Raw genomic sequence first — 21,334 nt, forward strand, 5'->3', positions numbered from 1 at the left:
GTATAAAACGTGTTGATTGAAGAGGTCTTCGATCCGAACGACCTCATACACATGAAAAAAAAATCCTGTTAGATGAAATTTAACGAATATAATTTACACAAAGGAGTCCTCATTAGATTAAAATGAGCATCTTCATTTTCAGTAATTAAATGGTTAATGTCCGAGAAACGAGTCGCGGTGGACATTTCTTTGTTATGCATATTTGTGGAATTTCCATCTAAGAACGTGACAACAGAGACACAGGTGTTATTGTTTCATTGTTGTCGCACGATTCTAATACAGCCCTTGAACTTATACGACTGGTTAGTCTTAATTAACGCATCGTCGACGACAACGCCATCGCGGCATCGAACCACAACATAACATATATATATCTAAACAGTTAGATATAAGGGCATTGTCCGCAGGTCATCGCAGCGGCAAGTACTGCTGTCACGTTAGCCGGAATACAAGAATACTCTTTTCTTTCACTATGGCCAGTGTTGAAAATCTAGTGATGGAATCGCTGCAATTCAAATACACTCAAGCATCGAGGAAATGGAAAATCGTTGCAGCGATGGCGTGCGTTGTGGCTATTGTCATGACGGGATTATTCATTTGGCAGGTCTTAAAGGATGACGAACAAAGTGATTCGTTTTGCAATGGGAAAAATCGTCCAAAAGAAGAGGCGTCCAGGACCAACCCGGAGCAGTTTGGCCGGCCATGTCCGCATCAACCCGCAAGACTTCCTCCTATCGTCGACCCCATTCCTGAACAGTTGTCCAACGCGCTGAAGAAAATAGGTGATTACGTGGACTCTGTTGTCGACGCGGACGCACAGCTTCCCGCCATTTCAGTTAACGTCTTTTATCAAAATCGCACGCTTTTGCAGAATCGTCATTATGGAAGTAAGAGATACAAGGGCGAAAATAAACCAGACGACCAAACCGTTTATCGAATTGGCAGCATCACCAAGGTTTTCGTGGTTCTTATGGTATACAAGTTCTATGAAGACGGTTTAATAAAGTCCCTGGATGATCCACTAAGTAAATATGCACCTGAATTTTGCATTCAAAATCCATACACCAAGGAAAATGTGACTGTAAGGCAAATTGCGAGTCAAATGTCAGGTCTACCGCGAGAGGCACCATGCTTTTACATCTGCGAGAACGTCACCTCGGCGGATCAGTTACAACAACTGAAGAATCGCAGCTTGGTGATGGCTCCAGGGACAATGCCGTCCTACAGTAACCTTGGTTACGCTTTGCTTGGCAGGCTGCTAACAGAGAACTTACTGACGAATCAAACTTTTGAGAGCTGGGTACGTGAGAGGATCTTGAAGCCCTTGAACATGACCAACACCGGGTTTGAAATCACAGAGGACGCGCAACAAAACATGGCTTTTCCGCACTCTAAAGACGGTTCAAGAATGCCATTCATGATTATCTATTGGGTCGCACCTGCAGGACAGATGTATTCCACACTCGAGGACATGACGAAGTTGGGCAAAATGTTTACGCAACCTTCCAAACAAACTCTCTTCCGGCCGTCGACACTCTGGGAAATGATGTCCCCTGGGAATGTTGCTCCCGATGGTATCACCGTGTGGGGAGCCCCCTGGGAGATGGAACAACTTGAGCATTTTCTTGTTCGAGGTAAAGGTGGAGTCATTGATTCGTATGCCACTTTCTTCTCGGTAGTCCCCGAGTTAGAGCTTGGGATAAACCTGCTCATGAGCTCAACTTCTTTCTTGAATGGCGTAGGCTCTGGTCCACCGGCGTCGAGGATGACTCACGAAATCTACAAGATGCTTCTTCCAGTTCTAAACCAAACCCTTTTCGATTTGGAGGGTTCCTCCAGTTTTCCAGTTGACGCGAAGCCTTATGTAGGAAACTACACCTTAAATATTACTGATCCCCTTACTTCAGAGATCATCACGAAATCGGTGCGACTTACAGTTAAAGACGATGCACTTGCAGTGTACTATTTCAATACAACTAAAGCCGCCTTCCACGTTTTTTACATCGGGGACAAATTCGTATTTCAAGCCCGCTTTGCCTCTCCTTTCGCTTCGTGTTTGATTGAGAGACTAGGGAGTTACGAAGATGTTCATTTTTTTTCCTTTGATGAAAAAGGCTTTTCGACGGGATTCAAGGTCCCTGGAAGAGGAATGCTAGCAACTCGTATATTCTGATGCAAAAGACTTAAACCTGTGTTGACTACCTTGAAGATGAACACGCTTGTTGAGTGGAGTGTGACACTCGTGAACAAACACATCGAAATCCTGTAAAAAAACAACAACAACAAAAACGCTCAAAAATTTATTCTTACGGTTGGACGTTTTAACCTCCCTTTTTTTTTTCAAAGGAGTTCATATGAGTTTCATAGCAACGACTAATTAATTGAGGTAATTTGCGCATCCAATTAGTATATCGAGAAACTGTAAATATATTAACTATGCATAATCACTCGGTAATATCGACGTTTGTTTGAATTACTTGTTTATAATCAGTGTATATTTACATGTCTTGTATGACTTGTCACGTCCGGTCCTTAAAACTGCATTATACTTGCAAATACTGTATAGCTAAATATAAAGGACATTGTCTCGCTCTTTTCAGCCGGAGCCTCATATACAAAAATTAACTTTCTGTCTACGAGACCCACTAATGCATACTCAAGAAGTAAATTTTATATAACAAGAATGCTTATACTATAAACTTTGTAAATAAACGCACAAGGAACAGAGTGTTTGTGATAATAACTGAGGGTTGATCTTTCTAGATACAATGATGCGGAAGTTTTCCAATTTCTCAACGTTATATTCTACAATGAGGTGCTTAATCGACCACACGCTGTTTGGCAACCGTTAACGCACGTCAATAGCGCGGCGGCACTAGCCTGCGGCACAATCAGACGTCACGAATTCTCGATTTAGTAGTACTGACCGGTGGTGAAGAGAGTTTGTGACGCATGCCAGGTGGCACAGATAACGTCAGAAACGATCACAGGTTGCGCAATGCTGTGTTAAATTACATGTACAGTAGGAAAACGAACGGTTTTGTCTCTCAGATTAGTCAGTGTAATGTGAGGAAAGGAAGTGAGAAGAAATAAAACCGTATTCATGCTCACTAGCAATCAGTAGCAATATCTAGAATCCTCTAGAGTGTTTCAGTCGCGTCAAGTGCTTTTGGGCATTCTTGTCCCTAGAGCCGCCCGTCCCTGTTAACCGGCGGGGCCTTGGCATGAGACAAAAAGCGACTTTGAAGCATGGAGACACATGATTTCATTGGCTAGATTCTTAAGTAATATTTTCACTAATTCAACGGATGAGATAGTTTCATTCTCAAAGATATCCACCGGTCGATCTCTAACTAAAACCGTTCAATCAGAGAATCTACTGCTTTGGCCATGAATGATTCTTTGTTGACCAATCGCAAACCAAGGGGGCATTTTGCGGGGACATGAGGCGGGGACATGTTGCAGCAACAGTTTTCGTCGGATGAAATGCCCGTATGTGCAAAAAAGTTCTGTTGTGGTGAAAACATTTTGTCCCCGACATATGCTGCATAAAATTCATCTGGTGTAAATTCACAAACTGTGCCCGCTACAACATAGCAATATCCGTTACGTGTCCACCAGCTCGAGTACTTTTCCTGCAGTATGCGTGCTATGGGTACACACCAAGGCGTTGTCCCCGCTTCGTACATCCCTGTGTGGGCCGACCTTAAAATAAGAAGCGGCGCCTTTTCTTACGCCCTTTTTTTCATTGCTCAGTGTCTTACGTTCTTTTTGTCATTTTTGTCTTTCGTTTGTTTTTTTTGGCATGATAAATAAATGTTGTTGGAGTTGTGGTTTTTGTTGTTGTTGCATGATTTGCTGGTCATTAAGGGGACAATATCGTGATTTTTCGATTTGGCCTGTCTATGGTAATTACGAGGGAGTTTTTGGATATAGATTAAGCCTAACCTTTTTTTTAGGATAAGTGTTTGATTAAGACTTAAGCAAAGGGAATGGTTTCGCCTGCTTTGCCCGAATGACCGACTGACCGACCGACCGACTGACTGAACGACTGTCAACCAACTGACAGACCGACCGATTGACCGACTGATCGCGAAACCATTCGACCGACCAACCGATCGCGACTAAGGCCCGGTTTAAACGTCGCATTTTACATGCGCCGAATCAATTATTAATTTTAGTCGACTCGAATGAATAAGTTCGGCTGATTTGATTTAAACGTCGCATTTTTTTGCCGAATAAAATTGCTGAGCGCGAGCGACGTGTTCATTCCCAGCTGACTCCGCTCCAAGTTTCCCACCAATGCGGCTGACAATGATAAGGAGCATATTCTGTGTTAAGATCATTCATACCTTTCAAACACCGTTCGAGCAAACAGAATGGGGCGATTTATAATGCAGATGGCAGTGCGTTACCTCTTAAACTCTGATTTTCGTTTCACTCTCTTGTTCAAATTCAAGTTCATAGACTTCGTTCTCTATCTTCTACATAACTTTGCTGAAGAGAAGTAAGAACCACCGCACACACTATTATACTCGCCATATTGCTTTCCTACTCCGCATGCATGTCATGTAACACAGAGCGGTTTTTGCTTGAAGGACGAAACTGAAGCTTAATTGGTTTTGCATAACTACATTACACGATCGGAGCGAGGCAAGAACCACACATACTGACATCTTCAACAGCCTTCCTTCTAGATGATACATCCCCTGCTGCAAGTGCCGCCAACAATTCCCTTCAGCTTGTTGCGCGCATGTCATGCAGCACAAAACTGTGGAGTTATGGGTAAAATATAATTTAACACAATTGATGAATTAGATTCGGCACATGTAAAATGCGGCGTTTAAATCAACTGTCGAACTTCAGTCGAATATTCGACTGAACTCGCAGTTACTTGAAATATGTCGCATTTAATTGATTTAAACGTCGCATTTTACATGCACTTAATTCAGCAATTAGATTCGGTGCATGAAAAAGGCGACGTTTAAACCGGGCCTAACTAACTGATTAATTAGTTTCCATTTGCCGATCAATTAATCAGTTAAGTGATTGATCGACTGACTTCGATATTTTACATCGTGACGCAGTACACTTAGTAGAACAACGTGACGATTTTAAAATGTTTTTATTATTTGCCAATAAATGTACAATCTGATTGTGGTTAAAATGGTTGTTTCTAGGATTTGAGATTATAATCATTGGTACGATATAGCAAGAATATAGGAATTGTAAATAACGAATAGCAGAAAGTTGCAAGAGTGATAAGCTCCGTCCCCTGCCATTTAATACGAGGGCTCACCACTCCGTCTTTCCGTACACAAGAAAGACCTCGTGAAAACAGTTTCTTTGGAAGCGTGGTAAAGACCACAGCTGGCATGTAGATTGTCAGTTAGCGGTTCAACGAGCTTTTATCTTCACGTAGATGGTGTCTTTGGGTGCCATCAGTGCCACAGCCCTGTGTTCCAGTGTGGTCACGGTTTCAGGAGCGCGTTCAAACTTGAACCGTCGCAGGATTTCCAGCAAACCAAGCTTAATCTCCAGCAGAGCGAACCGCATACCGATGCACTGACGCGGGCCTGTTCCAAACGGCAGATAGGAATAAGGGTTTCGCCTCTCCTTAGCCTCAGGAGAGAAATTATCTGGGTTGAACTCGTGGGGGTTCTCCCAGACCTCGGGGTCCCGATGTAGAACATACGCAGGGATGTTGACATCAATCCCCTTCGGGAACCGGACCCCCTTAATGACAGCCTCTTCTTCGCAGCCACGGAGGAGGCTAAATGCGGGACCGCAGAGGCGTAGGACCTCCGAGATGACCTGATCCAGGTACGGCATCTTTTGCACGACATCATAGAGGGGCTTACTAGCGCTGGAGCCAAGAGCCTCGTCGACTTCCTGGATGATGCGATCTTGCACTTCTGGGTAGGTGGCCAAAAAGTATGCTGTGCTACATAAGGTGTTACCAGTCGTTTCGAAACCGGCGATGAGAAACGTCACGGATTGAGCTGTGACTTCATCGTCGCTAAGCTTACTGACGCCGTGGACAGTCTCCTCGTGTGCTTCCAACATTAGCTGAACCAGATCTCTGTTGCCTGAATGATCTTGCTGCTGCCGTTGTTCAAGGATCCTCCTGGCCAGACCCAAGAAGTAGTCGGCGTTCTGAAGGATACTCACATACTTGCTAAAGTATTCCCAGAAGGGAAACATGGAAAAGAATCGGATCCACAGAGGTGTTTGGAAAACTTTTCTGGCCTTGTCCACAAACTCTGGATCGGGCTTTGTCTGGAGATTAGTTTCCATGCCGAATGCGGCCCTCATGATGACGTCCAAGGCAAACAAACTGAAGAGGTTGGCGGCATCTGCGCTTCCACCTGAAATTTAAGAATTTCGGATGAAGCGAATTTTACATAAATCAAATTGAAATGGAGGCGGTACGAACTGAAAAGAACGAGTAGTCGACAAACGAATTTATATTCAGATGAAGTTGTTTCGAGAAGGTTTGTCCCACAAAATCCCAAAAGCGTACGTGAAATGCCTTGAAACACTTCATAGTTTTTTATAGTTTGTGCGCATGTTAGTGCACCTCTTTTCTTGCGTTGTTTCATAAACGCGACAATTCTTAAAACTTCTCGCCGGCCATCAAAGAACCCCCCCCCCCCCCCCCCCAACCCGCTGGAGGGCTCCCATATAAAAATACACGGATGCTTGTCGGAAATTTTCAAAAGAACGCTTAAGAGGTACCATGATCCTGTTTTGTGGGGGTTGCTTGAATTTTTTCACCCCTAACAATTCTGTGAACAACACATTACCTGACACTATCATAATATTTATTAGTATCACCCAACTAGTGGACTAATGCAAATCCTGCATTTTAATTGGCTACTAGTAGAGGAGTATTAGTGATAGTCCTCGAGTAGCGAAATTGGCGCAATCGAGCGTGACGCTTTCTTTCGTTTTATTCCCAAACAAATATTTCTTCAACTTGCATTTGCTAACTTTACTATTACCTTTTCTGTCCGACTAGTTGGGTGATACTAAAACAATTAGACCCTTCGCCCTCAAGGGCCACGGGTCAATAGCCCATGAGGCGAAGCCTCATGGGCTATTGACCCGTAGCCCTTGCGGGCTACGGGGTCTAATTGTTAAATAGCGACAAAAACGACTGCTTCGAATGCCTTCTTCTCGTTGATTCTCAAATATCTCCTGCCACATATTTTTTTTCGACTCAATACCCTAAGATGTACCGCAAAAGCTCCCGCTGGGGACCTTTTGAGGCTGAACACCCTAACAGGTACCAAAATCGAGCTTTTAACCCCTAAAAGGTACGACGAGCACCCCCGTCCTTTTTATGCCGGGTCTTTCCCCCTTCCCCCCTCCCCGCTCCCACTGCTCCGGGCATAGGACTTCAGTGCAACGTTGAAAGGCCGCGCAAGTTGTACGCATTTATTTAAAAGAAGAACAGGGAGTGCTCAGTTGTTTATTTAATTTATTCTCGATCGCTAACATTTCGACCTGAAATGTCATCGGCTTCTGTATCAAATTATACTTTCAGCACTACCTCACAGTACAGGGACGTTCTTCTGTAGCGTAGAAGAGAGAAAAACAAAACAAAACAAAAGAAAAATGAAAATAAAAAAGGAACAAAAGGTATCAGGGCCATGCTTAAGACTTATTTGTTCTCTTTCAAGATGCCGGCTTCATAAGATGACATGCTAATCCACGTACGCACTTACCGTAGTGGCTGGCTTCACACGAAACGTGTTTGCCACGAAAATATCTCGTGACTTCCAAGCCCTACTTATAGAGTGCTTAGTTCAAAATAAAGCCGCCCAAGAGCCCTGCCTCATAACCCTAATCAAATATGCCGCAGCTGCAACAAAGCAATAACGCTTACCCGTTTCGGCGAATTTTTGCATTTTGCTCATCAGTGCATCAGATGCGTTCTCAATCAGTGGCACTATCTGTTTCAGTTTCGCGGCGGTGAAGGTCGGCGTCAATGTCGTTCGAATTCGTTTCCACGACTCATCGCGCGCGATGAAGAGCCCAGAGTTGAACGGCGGGTTGGGCTTTACGAACGGGGGCCGATTTGGGAACTTCGAGAACTCTTTCACCATAATCTGTTTGACAATTTCGGGGTCGCAGACAACAATCGCTGGTGTTCTTCCCATACAGATCTTGTATACTCGGCCATACTTGTAGAAGTACTCCAATAGCATCTTATGTATCCCGTCATATTTGAATACATCGAAAAGATTGCCGACCCACGGCCACGGTTTTGGACCGGGCAGAGGTGATCCTCCGAGGATCGCGTTGTAGCGATACAGACCTTGCCAATACAGAAACACTAATATTCCGGCGATCAAGGCTAACCATAAAGAACTGGCTTCGAAGAACTGCTGCAAATCAGCCATGTTAGCGTGCGTGTTATGCAACTGTTTGCTCAACACGAGACGTTAATTATGGGATGGTCACCAGTTGCATGACAATAGAGGTCTGTACGGGTCCGCAAATTGTCATGCAACTGACCGCAAATGATCCCGGACCGCAAATGATCCCCAAATTGGACCGCAAATGATCCCAGACCGGAAATGATCCCCGATAGGCACCGCAAATGATCCCGACTAAAAAATAGAGAATGGCATGGATGGTGGGATGGTGTGGATAGGGAATTGGCGTACGTGAATACCGATGTTTTTATTAAAGCCATCTTATAATTATAATGGGTAACAATTTGCTTTTTTTTCATACTTTCGACTAAATTTTGTTGCTAACTACGATGTTATGAATATCACCACTCAATCATCAAAACACGACCTGGCTTGCATTTTCTTTGCAATTCTCAGTAAAATTATGATCAGTGTAACATATGCTACATATCCTGCTTTGTTAAACATTGATATTTCGGTGTTATAGTTAAATCACATTTTATCAGCCATTAACGCCACTCGTCTAAAGTTTTTAACTAAAATCTAACCACGAAGCAACTATTAAGGAAGGCGCTATCACCTGAGTAGACCCACAAGCCTACAACGCTTCATCACTCTGTAAAACACCTAGTGTGTAGCCCTGGAAATTTGAACAAATTTATTTTGTAATTTTTCCTTGCTCGTATTTTGGCTTTAATTCCTCAGAAATTACTACTTGAGTATTCTAAGAAGCCAAAATTCCAAGCTATAGTTATGAAGTTCAGCCTCATGACCAAGCAAGGCCAAGGCTTGCTCTTCGCTTTGATAAGTTAGCTGTTTGATAGATGTTTGATACTATCGCCACCGGGATTTCGAGAATGTTTACAAGTATGTGTTTTTCTAAGACTTCTAATTCAATAGATCGACTTCGCGTGACGTGCTTTTATCCTCATCAGGCATAAGAGGCGGTATATTTATATCTGTTTACAATTAGCGTATTTCGTTTGAAAACCAGAGCATTTTGAATTTCAGGGTTATGGAGGTTGCGTGACACAAGGCTACGATCGAGTTTGTTGAAAAATATATACTTATCTCATGATTTTGAGCTTTTTTTAGAAGTTAAAGCACTAGGAAAGTGCTTATGTAAATGCTTGTTTGTTTAGTACCGATAATCAGTCGCCTAGAAAGCCAAAGTAAGTACCAGATGTTTACACTATATTCCCGCCGCCATATTGGTGTCCCACCGATGTATACCAACATGGCGTTTTCTTACTGGGCTCTGTAAATTTCTGGGAAACATTTACGACGAATTTCTGAAGTTTGGGGAAACGCACAGGCCTAAAACTTGGAGAAGTGTCTTATTTAGTTATCTTCTATAGCGTACATCACAATTTCTTAGCTTTTTTCATTGGCTGGTTTTCGATTTATTACTTTTTTTTTTTATTGCGTGACAGTGAAAACAATCTGTACTGCTCGAAGAACAGAACAGCAACTGTGGAATATTTTTTTGTAAAATGATAAAACTTGTTTTTTAGTTCATAATTTTTGTATATGTTCTCACCTTCCTCTGATATAAGTCCATGCCATTCCTTACTTCTTGATCGGGATCATTTGCGGTCCAATATGGGGATCATTTCCGGTCCGGGATCATTTGCGGTTTAATTTGGGGATCATTTGCGGTCCGGGATCATTTGCGGTCCTGGGATCATTTGCGGACCCGTACAGGTCGCACAAAGTCACGTTGTTCCATATGTAACGATATTTTGAGTCCCTGACCCGTGTGTGATAATTACTCTCAGATAGATCGAGACCTTAAAGTAAGAGATTTTTAGGGTAGAGAAACACCAGAGAAATCATGAAAAATCGAAAAATAAGCAAGAATGGTCAGAATGGATACCACAGAAGAAGCTTAAGGTGGAGGGTCGATCCCATGGCTGCTTTGATGTCACGCAACGAACGCTTGAATACTGGTATTCATAGACTTCGAATGAAGAATTCTATTTAGTCGGCGTAAATATGTTAAAACAAAATTAAATAACTACATAATGTAGAAATAAAATTCACTTTTCTCAACATATGGTCGTCTTCTCGACACCTTTTCGCCACAGTTTCGTCTAAAATATACTCACGTTCCGCCACAATTACATAAAAGAAACAAAGACAACCTTAAGTTGAGGTAAGTGAACTTTATTATTCTTACATTTATTCCTTTATCTAACCATATTTAGAATTGAGGTGAATGAAATCCCGCTTGTAACACATGCAACCCTTCATTAGAATTAAAAAAATCTTTAATTATAATAAATAAAGATATAAATAAAAAGATAAAAACTTCTAAGAGTAAAAATGACAACGCAAGAACCCGCAACGTGGAAACAACAACGTGAACAGGACGCGGCCCAAGGGCCTCCCACGCACCAATCACGCAATCTTGTGTGTGACAATCCAAAAGAAACTCTTCCAGTGGCACGCGTGGAACATTATGACATGTATGGCCATATATACTTTTAACATTACGTACCTCCTCTCGTAAGATTGTGTTTCAGTGAGCTTACACTCAGTTTAATATGGATAAAAAGTTTTCACCATACCGAAGCGCAAATGATTTTGCAGGTCGTCACACATAACTTGTCGCACAATTATTATTTATAGAGTTCGTGATCTTCCCCAAGGAAATAAAACAAACTGTCCACTTTAAACCCAAACATCCAGTCCCCGGTACAGTGCTTTCTAAACTCCAACCTGTACACGTGGTTTGCTTTATTATTGCTTTAGCATATTAATCTCATCTCAATATGTGGAAACGGCCACGTAAAAACGGCAACGTGGACCGGAAGCGATAATGAGCGACCTCCACGGCACTTGTCACGCAGTCTTGTGCGTGACAAGTCTTAAAAGCTCCTTAGGTCTCTCAATCTATCCCTTAACTTATCGCAGAAATCTCTAGGTCCTTCTTCTTATTAACTGATATTTTAGTGAACTTACTTGCGGTTTAAAATCGACAAAATTCCTATTAGATAGCAAAATGCAGTGTAATAATGAGCTTCTCTTTGCAAAATGGCTTCACGTACGTCATTCAGAGGTATTGTTTATATAAGCACATAATCTTTCCCAACGGGGTAATCAAGCCAACAGTTCTCTTTGCACGCAAACATGGAGTCCACGGCAGAGTACTTTCCCAGCTCCAACGTGTATACGTGGTTTGCTTTAGTCCTTGGAATACTAGTCTTTATTTACTGGCAAGGTCTGCAGCGTTACAACTCGGTCCTCGGAGACTGTCCGCTCCCCGGCCCAAAACCTTGGCCATGGGTCGGTAGCCTTCCCGATGTGTTCAAATATGGCGGCATGCACAAGATGTTCCTGAATTACTTTTACAAGTATGGCCGAGTCCATAAGATGTGCTTTGGTCGATCTCCAGTGATTGTCGTCTCGGACCCCGAAATAGTCAAGCAGATCATGGTCAAGGAATTTTGGAAGTTCCCAAATCGACCGCCTTTTATTAAACCCAACCCTCCTCTCAGTTCGGGACTCTTTATATCGCGGGACGAGACATGGAAACGCATTCGAAATACTCTCACTCCAACATTCACTGCAACAAAGCTAAAGCAGATTGTGCCGATAATCGATGAAGCGTCACAAAAGCTGTCTGGGAAAATGAAAACGTTCTCCGAAACGGGTAAGCATGCCCTCTTAGAATTAAAATATATTTCTGTTTAATTTGTTGGAGTTTGTGACGAAAGCGCAGGTTCTTGTCGCCGAAGAGTAATGTTACTAAACCAGAGAATCTTAAAAATACTAGGATTTTAAAGCTAATGTGACCTTTTCAATGGTCTGAATATATCCCTGTGCTTGCACAACTTTAATAATTTCTGCCATTCAAACTGTCTCAATTTGTTATAATTTACACTGATATGCTAATCTAGATTGAGAAAATAATCCAGTCAATCAGGCCCATTATTTTCACATGGCGTTCTTGCCTCAGATGACCTGCCCCTTTTTAAAACTTCTACTTTGATTCGTTCTTGTTAAACTGCACCTCTTTTGTTCTAAGGGCCATGAGGGGCATTGTTCGTGTTGTATACCTATTGTTTCGTTTGGCCAATCATGAAGACCCTTGGAAACGGTGCGTGGTCGCCTGGGCCCGTTCTTTTACGCATTCGATGCGCCTTTGTTCTCTGATGTACATTATGTTTGCATTTGCCGTTTACATTCGTCGAAACAACTTTTTTACGCACTATCAACACAAAACAGAGCACGTGGTCCAAAGAACACGAGAAGAAAAAAATTATTGGAACATGGTATAAACAAAATAATAAAGGCCTCCACATTGCATGGTGCTCAATTATTCTTCTCTTCTTTTGGCTGAGAACAGTAACTACAGTCAAACCGGACCTGTATTTAACGGTCACCCTTGGGAAATGGCCAGGTGACCGTTATATACAGGGTGACCGCTGTACACAGGTTTCCTTTAAACTCCCCTGGAAGTCAATAAATAGCATTTTTATGTGCAAATAATTACTCAATTTACGTTTCATTGACAATAACGAGTAACATTAACGTAATAAACACGATAAAAAAGGCCCATAAAATGTCCGTGGTGTACTTTTAGGGAGGTGCAGTAAAATTCTACTAAAAGCTAATGAACAACGTTTTTAAGGGGAAAATCACTCAATTTACATTTATTGACAACAATTTGAAACAGATGAGCACAGTACAATGTTATAATCAGGTAACTATGACGAAAGTGAAAACAGTGTGGTTCCGGTTCTGTTGTTACAGTTAGAGTAACTATTGTTTGAAAGCGACGGCTTTTTAATGTGATCTGGCACACGCATTTGTTGGACGTAGGCGATGACATGTATTAGTAGTTGTACTAATATTTATATTTTTGTGAGACCCCTACTTGGTTTAACGAGCTGATGAATAAAGCTTGTCATTATTCGTTAATCGTGACCCAATTTCGTGACCGTTATATACAGGTAAAAGATAATGAAACTGTGGATTTAGTAAGTCTAAAGGGTGACCTCGTCCGTAATATACAGGTGACCGCTATATGCAGGTCAGCATAACATTAAATACAAGGGACGATTTTTGGGAAGTTGTTCAGTGACCGTTATACACAGGGTGACCGCTATATACAGGGCCGTTATATACAGGTTTGATTGTATTCTATAGGCTCAATATAACACCTTGAGTTCTCTTGCCGAACGTCGCCCTGTCATCATGTCGACGCTTTTTGGTCATCGCTGACCAATACCGCGCCGGCTATTTGCCGATGAGCAATGATTATCTCCAATATATTTGGTGCCTTCCTTAACGTTCACCTAATCTTTCTTTCAACATCAACATAAAGTTATCTTGTTTTTGTTTTTTCTTCATTTATTCATTCATTCACTCACTCACTCACTCACTCACTCACTCACTCACTCACTCACTCACTCACTCACTCACTCACTCACTCACTCATTCATTCATTGATTGGTTGATTGATTGATTGATTGACTGATTGATATATTATTTATTTATATATTTATTTATTTATTTATTTATTTATTTATTTATTTATATAGGTGAATCAGTGGATGCCATTCGCCTCTTCAGCCTTTTTGCGTTAGAAGTCATCATGAAGGCTGCATTTGGGTTTGACACAGACCTTCAAATGAATCCAGATGAAGCATTCGTAGAGAAAGCCAGGAACGCTTTCCAAACTCCTCTCTATGTCCGTACGTTTTCGTTGCTGCCGTTTTGGACATATCTAAGTCGATATGTCAACCTCTTGCCCGGTACAGACTTCTTCACTGCCTTGGCAAGGAACATGCTTCAGCAAAAAGCTCAACAGGGTTCTTCCAACAAAAGAGATTTGCTCCAGTTGATGTTGGAGGCCCACGAGGTCACTGTCAACGGAGTCAGCAAGTTAAACGATGATGAAATCATGGCCCAATCCATAACCTTCTTGTTAGCCGGGTTTGAGACCACAGGCACCACTTTGTCTAGCACGGCGTATTTCCTGGCTACTCATCCAGACGTTCAAGACAAGCTCATCGAGGAGATCGACAAAGCAGATGCTGCTCGCGGTGACGCTCCGCTGTACGACTACGTGCAAAGCATCGGGTACCTGGATCAAGTCGTGTGCGAGGTCCTGCGTCTCTGTGCTCCAGCCTTTCTCCTTCTCCGCGGCTGCGAAGAGGAGGCTGTCTTCAAAGGCGTCCGCTTTCCCAGGGGAGTTGAAGTCAACGTCCCTACGTATGTCCTTCACCGAGACCCTGAAGTGTGGGACAGCCCCCTTGAGTTCAACCCGGAGAATTTCTCCCCTGAAGCAAAGGAGAAGCGAAATCCGTATTCCTTTCTCCCGTTTGGAACAGGCCCTCGCCAGTGCATCGGTATGCGTTTCGCTCTGTTGGAGATTAAGCTAGGCCTGCTGAAAATCATGCAGCAATTCAAGTTTGAACGCGCTCCAGAAACCGTAGCTACACTGGAACATCGAGCCGTTATACTGATGAGGCCAAAAGACAAAATATATGTGAAGGTCAGGCCACGTTGAAGCGTCCAAGGAACGTTATATTTTCTCTTATTCTTTGTCAACTTGGCCCAAACGTCAAGTAAATTAAAACAGGTGATCACGAATGATTATGGATGCACTCTATTTTTAGCTTTACTTGACAATGTAATTTTAACGGATCTCCAAAAGGTTCTTGCCAGATCCTAGGACAGTCGAACCTCTCCAAGAAGGTCACGTCGAGAAGAGAGGAATTAAGAGGCCGTTGTAGAGAAGTGGCCATTATGTAGAGTTATGGATGTAACATGACACCTGCCTCTTTTCGTGGGTGCGATATTTTGATCTTTTTAATGTTCAGTGTAGCAAGAACAACAACAACTTTATTATTATGACTCGCATATTTACTACTTAGTTTACAGAAATAGATATACAGATTAAGTTAAAAATGTTTGTAGCACATAGACACATGGCACAATCGAAATATATCAATAAAACAGAAACCAGATAGAAACAGATACCAACGACGCACGATAAAAAAATCTTGTGTCATGACCTTTAGCAATAAAAATGGGGTTTTGTATACACTGTTCGACAGTTGTTTATTCAACTGGCCGTTGTCGAGAGGTTATCAGGGAGCTTAAGGTGTCTCGATACAGTTTTTTTCTGGACCATACCAAATGCTTTCAAGCAGCTTTTTGACAGTCTTCCCGTAATCGGATCGATATGAAAATTACACGAGAAATTAGAAATGGATTGAAGTTTGGTATAATGCATTTCTTAAGGTAATCGACATTTCCATGGAAACGATGAACCAAACAATCGAAAATCGGCAAAAATATGAATTGTGCACTGTACTGACCAGATGTGATATGAAAAAGCTAACACCAGTGCCTTAAACTATGGTGTACGGCAAATAATAAAAAAAATTCTGTAACTTTGATCTCGACTAAATCGCAAAATCATTTCAAATTATACTTTTTACATCATAATAGTAAATGAACCGAATTAAGTTGAATACTCTTGATGACATTGCTCATCAAATAACACCAAAATGCGTTTTGAAGTTATTTTTTGAAGTCGTGAAAGTTGCGTTGGTTTTCTTTGCGCGATCTCAAGAGCGTGACGTTTACTTAGGGTCACTTCCATTTATAATTTTCGGTAATTTATGGTTTTTAATCCTATTTCGGCAGTATATGCGTAACGCGCGCATTTTCCCCAGTTTTTCCTAGTTTTGCCAAACGGGAAACATTGTTTCCGGCGTCAATTTTTGTTCCCAAGAAACACAATATAGACTAAATATGTTTCTGCTACACAGCAGAAACATTCCGTGTTTTCGCGCGGCATTGAACCATGTTTCTTGACGTTTCCTGGTTTTGCCTCAACCCGCAAAATTTGTTACTTAGCAACCATCGCTCGAAAGGTTACTAGGACAGACGAGGAAATAAATTACACTACCTACGAATTAAGGAAATGTTTATCCCTGCTTATAACATAACTAAAGCAAAGCGCGCGCTCTGATTGGTTAATTTAGCGTCTACTATTTGCCCATGGGTGTACGCTGCTGACGTGTGTGCTAATGTTTACAAAGCAAATCTTTTGACAGACATTGTTTCCAAAGTAATGGCCGACGTTCTTCTGCCAGAAATGCGAAACTGTCTTCACAGTTGTCTGAAGATGAAACTTTATCGAGCTACTGGTGTGCAGTCGGTTGTCATGAATGAATTTTCGCGCGCTTGTTTTCTCTTGTCACGTAAGACTACACGAACATTTTTTTGTGATGTAGCTCAATAAAAGGACTTCTGTTGTTCCAATGTCTCAATGTTATGTTATAAAACAAATGGTAAACGCCATAGCGTGCACTATTGAGTTATGGATGCACTTGGGAGGTTTGCTAAGCACTCAAGAAGCTAGAGTCGCACTCGGCTATCGCCTCGTCGGACTCTTACGCTTCTTTCGCGCTTAGCAACCTCCCGCGTGCATCCATAACTCAATAGTGCACGCTATGGCATTTACCATTTGTTAATTATGGGACTTCGCCAGCAAGGAATACAGCGTCACAATCACCACATTGCCCCCAACATCGGCCATTTTGCTTCCGATCGTCAAGTGTGCAAGAAAACATATGTTGCCGACCATTCCCGTCCCACACCAATCTCGTTCTTAGAGCCCTCGTTACCCTTGTCCAGCGGAATGGTATTTAACTTTAAATCCCCGAGCCCCGCTTACATTGCCCATTTTCTACCGCAAGATTTCAGTCATATCCTGCACGTATTTCTTGTGGGTGTTTTATTGTTCACACCCTATAGTAGGAGCGTGCTTTGTACTACAAAGGTTTAATATAAAATAAGTTCTATCTTTGTATCTTGTAGTTTAATCCTGACGAAGTCCCACTAGCAGACGAAACCAGTCGATTAATAAACTCAGTTGTACAAGATTATTAGTTGTTGCTGCGTGCTGCCCACAAGTATCATCTTATTAAAAAATTATTTTAGAATAGTCCAGTTTCGAGCTCGCCATGACCGCTGATTAAAAGCACTGAGAACGCATTTGCAATAGGTAAGCCTCGACCTAAAGTAAAATATTCACAAATATAAATTCCAGTGAAAAGATCACCTGTTTACAGCTCTGTGTATTGTTTAATTTTCAAATTTGTGGTACCTTCCCGTCGGTATTTGTGAATATTTTTTTAAGGTCGAGGCTAACGAATACGAAACTGGACTATTGTACCGGAGTGGAGCTTACCATACCATAGGAAGACAACACACAAAAAATTATTGACGAGAGATCTGGAGACTTTCACTTTCGGCGTGGCTTATTTATCTATTTATTTTTTTTACGGTTACGACTTTTTGAGGCTAACGATAGAAATTTAAATTCGATTGAGAATATATATCAAACACTTATTACGGTGTTTGACCCTGGTTTGACCACATTTCCAAACACCTCAAAGTTCGTCAAAAATACTACACTGGGCGTCTTGTCGTTGTTTAGAAATGTGACCAGACACGGTCTCTCGTAATGAATAGATTCTGGAAAGAAATGATATAAGCCAGTAGTTTCCAAAGAAAATTGTCACATTTGGAATCATTAATTCCGTAAGGGGAGAGGAAGGGAAAAACTATTTAAAAAAGGGTGGAGACGATGCTTGGGTAAGTTACAAAAGCAATTTTTTCCAAACTTAACAAACGTATATATCTATTTCGCACTTTCGTTGCAAACATCAGTTGATGTACAACGAGTCTACAGTTAGTATGGACCATTAATTGAAAATCTTGATATCTGGTTAATATATAAGTTACCAAAAATAAGGACAAATATAAAGTTCCTTGGACACTTCAACGTGGTCCGACCTTCACATATATTTTCTCTTTTGGCGTCATCAGTAACACGGCTCGATGTTCCAGTGTAGCTACGGTCTCTTGAGCTCGTTCAAACTTGAATTGCTGCATGATTTTCAGCAGGCCAAGTTAATCTCCAGCAGAGCGAAGCGCATACCGACGCACTGGCGAGGGCCTGTTCCAAACGGGAGAAAAGAATAAGGATCTCGCTTCTCTTTTGCCTCAGGGGAGAAATTCTCCGGGTTGAACTCAAGGGGGCTGTCCCACACTTCAGGGTCTCGGTGGAGCACATACGTAGGGATGTTGACATCAACCCCCCCCCCCCTCCCTGGGAAAGCGGACGCCTTTGAAGACAGCCTCCTCTTCACAGCCGCGGAGAAGGAGAAAGGCTGGAGCACAGAGACGTAGGACCTCGCACACCACTTGATCCAGGTACCCGATGCTTTGCACGTGGTCGTACAGCGGGGCGTCACCGCGGGCTGCATCTGCTTTGTCGATCTCCTCGATGAGCTTGTCTTGAACGTCTGGATGAGTAGCCAGGAAATACGCCGTGCTAGACAAAGTGGTGCCTGTGGTCTCAAACCCGGCTAACAAGAAGGTTATGGATTGGGGCGTGATTTCATCATCGTTTAACTTGCTGACTCCGTTGACAGTGACCTCGTGGGCCTCCAACATCAACTGCAGCAAATCTCTTTTGTGGGAAGAACCCTGTTACGCCTTTTGCTGAAGCATGCTCCTTGCCAAGGCAATGAAGATGTCTGTACCTGGCATTAGGTTGACATATCGACTCAGATATATATATATATCTAGAACGGCAGCAACGAAAACGTACGGATATAGAGCGGAAGTTGGAAAGCGTTCCTGGCTCTCTCTAGGAATGCTTCATCTGGATTCATTTGAAGGACAGTGTCAAACCCAAACGCAGCCTTCATGATGACTTCTAACGCGAAAAGGCAAAAGAGACGAATGGCATCCACTGATTCACCTTAATAACAAAAAAATTAAAAAATGAAGAAAAATTAAGTGGAAATGAACTTTGCTGTGATAAGTTTTTGTTGATGTTGAAAGAAGGATTAGAAGAACTTCAAGCAAGGAACCAACTATATTGGAGAGAAGTAATGCTTATCAGCCAATAGCCTGCACATTATTGGTCAACGGTGACCGAAAAGTTTCAAAATGACAGGACGCTTGGCCCGCGAACTCCAGTATTCAATTATTGTTTGTCAGTTTCTGCTAAGTTCCGGTAATTTTTTTTTAATTTTCATGCTTTTTAGACCAGTTGCTTTGTTTTCTGTCAATTGTAAAAACTTGTTTGACTTTAATTCACTTTTCGTAAAAGCTACAGTTCTGAAAGGTTCAACTTGAATGGCTAAAGAAACAATCAGGGGCCGATGAAGGTAATGATATAAACGCCCAATGCAAATTTAAATTGTTAATTAATGCCTAGACAACAATGTTAATTCCAAGAAGCTCCAAGAGAGCAAGGATCCATCGGAATGGTCTTGATCGTTTTGTAGCAAAACAAAGCCTTGTTCAAAACTGAGGAAAGTTAAGCGTGTAAAAACAAGTTACATTATCCTGACAGAAGCCTTGAAACTTCTGTATTGCTTTAAGCATGACACTCCCACCATCTCCCGTCATCAGTCTTTGTGGAAGATTGTTTTCACAACCTAGATTAGCATACTTTTGTAAATTATAACAATGAGGACAGTTTGGACGGTCGAAAATCATGCAAGCACAGTGATTTTGAGGCAATTGAAAAGATCACTTAAGCTTTATAATCCCACTAACTTTAGTTTCTTTGGTTTAGAAACATTACTCATTCGCGACAAGAACCTGCGTTTTGCTGACAAATTCCAACAAATTAAAATGAAAATGAAAACAACTGAAAAGAACTCTAATTCTTAGAGGGCATGCTTACCCGTTTCTGAGGACGTTTTCATTTTCCCAGACAACTTTTGGGCGCTTCATCGATTGTCGGCACAATCTGCTTTGGCTTCGTTGCAGTGAATGTCGGAGTGAGAGTATTTCGAATGCGTTTCCATGTCTCATCCCGTGATATTAAAGAGTCCCGAGCTGAGAGGTGGGTTGGGTCTAATGAACGGCGGTCGATGTGGGAACTTCCAAAATTCCTTGACCATGAGTTTGCTTGACTATTTCGGGGTCTGTGACGACAATGACTGGGGTTTGACCAACACATCTTATGGACTCGGCCATATTTGTAGAAGTAATTCAAGAACATCTTGTGCATGCCGCCATATTTGAACACATCGGGAAGGCTACCGACCCATGGCCAAGGTTTTGGGCCGGGGAGCGGACAGTCTCCGAGGATCGAGTTGTAACGCTGCAGACCTTGCCAATAAATAAAGAGTAGTATTCCAAGGGCTGAAGCAAACCACGTATACACGTTGGAGCTGAGAAAGTACTCTGCCACGGACTCCATGTTTACGAGTTAAGGGAAACGTTGGGGTTGATTACTTCGTTGGGAAAGATCATGTGCTTATATAAATAATAATTGCGTGACAAGTTAAGCGTCACGACTTGTTAAAGCATGTGCGCCTATACCTTGCGTTTCGGTTTGGCGGGAATTTTTATCTGCAACTGATTGGTTGATCGATTGATTGTGGTTACAAAAGGTTAATGTTTGTAAATTGTTGAACCCAGCTCTTTGCGTTTTATCGGGTCATCAGCATCATCAGTTCTCGAAGCGCCAGTAGGCGCATAAGGCCGTGTTTTATCGGTTGCGCTGACAATGGAATGTTGAATGTTCCTGGTTTTACCGATAGCCCTCTAGATATTTATCAGCGTTTTATCGGTTGCACTAACAAATATCTAGAGGGCTGTTGATAAAACCAGGAACATTCAACATTCCAGTACATTCAGGAACATCAAAAAATTAGAATAATATTTATGAGAAAAATCTACTATAAATAACCAAGAAAAGAAATATGAAAACAATATGAAACTTTCGCTTCCCAACTGTCTCGGTCTGTGCAAGAGAAGATTTGCGCAAAACCCCGTCGCTTTTTACCCAAACTGTTAACTGATTCTTGGATATGTAGTCTTAAAAAAAACTTCTGCGTTGGAGATTTGACAGA

General features: G+C 42.0%; 3 protein-coding genes and 1 pseudogene across 3 annotated transcripts; 2 read left to right on the forward strand and 2 right to left on the reverse strand.

The window, feature by feature from the left end:
* On the forward strand, positions 1-4,512 carry LOC145502382 (beta-lactamase-like protein 1). The gene has a single exon (XM_081481703.1). The coding sequence runs from the start codon at positions 473-475 to the stop codon at positions 2,171-2,173; it is 1,701 nt and encodes a 566-aa protein (XP_081337829.1). The 5' UTR covers positions 1-472; the 3' UTR covers positions 2,174-4,512.
* Positions 4,513-4,521: 9 nt separating this feature from the next.
* On the reverse strand, positions 4,522-8,810 carry LOC145502388 (cytochrome P450 3A2-like). Its single transcript, XM_081481707.1, has 2 exons — positions 7,892-8,810; positions 4,522-6,368 (listed from the first exon to the last, which is right to left on the reverse strand). The coding sequence occupies exons 1-2, from the start codon at positions 8,406-8,408 to the stop codon at positions 5,398-5,400; spliced, it is 1,488 nt and encodes a 495-aa protein (XP_081337833.1). The 5' UTR covers positions 8,409-8,810; the 3' UTR covers positions 4,522-5,397.
* A 1,829-nt stretch (positions 8,811-10,639) lies between these two features.
* On the forward strand, positions 10,640-15,719 carry LOC145502387 (cytochrome P450 3A2-like). Its single transcript, XM_081481706.1, has 2 exons — positions 10,640-12,078; positions 13,973-15,719. Exons 1-2 carry the CDS (start codon positions 11,556-11,558, stop codon positions 14,941-14,943), a joined length of 1,494 nt encoding a protein of 497 aa, XP_081337832.1. The 5' UTR covers positions 10,640-11,555; the 3' UTR covers positions 14,944-15,719.
* Positions 15,720-18,038: 2,319 nt separating this feature from the next.
* Positions 18,039-21,258, reverse strand: LOC145502320 (cytochrome P450 3A11-like; annotated as a pseudogene).
* Between the last annotated feature and the right edge of the window lie 76 nt (positions 21,259-21,334).

The sequence above is a fragment of the Orbicella franksi genome, chromosome 11 (assembly GCF_964199315.1).
Source record: "Orbicella franksi chromosome 11, jaOrbFran1.1, whole genome shotgun sequence".
Lineage (NCBI taxonomy): Eukaryota > Metazoa > Cnidaria > Anthozoa > Scleractinia > Merulinidae > Orbicella > Orbicella franksi.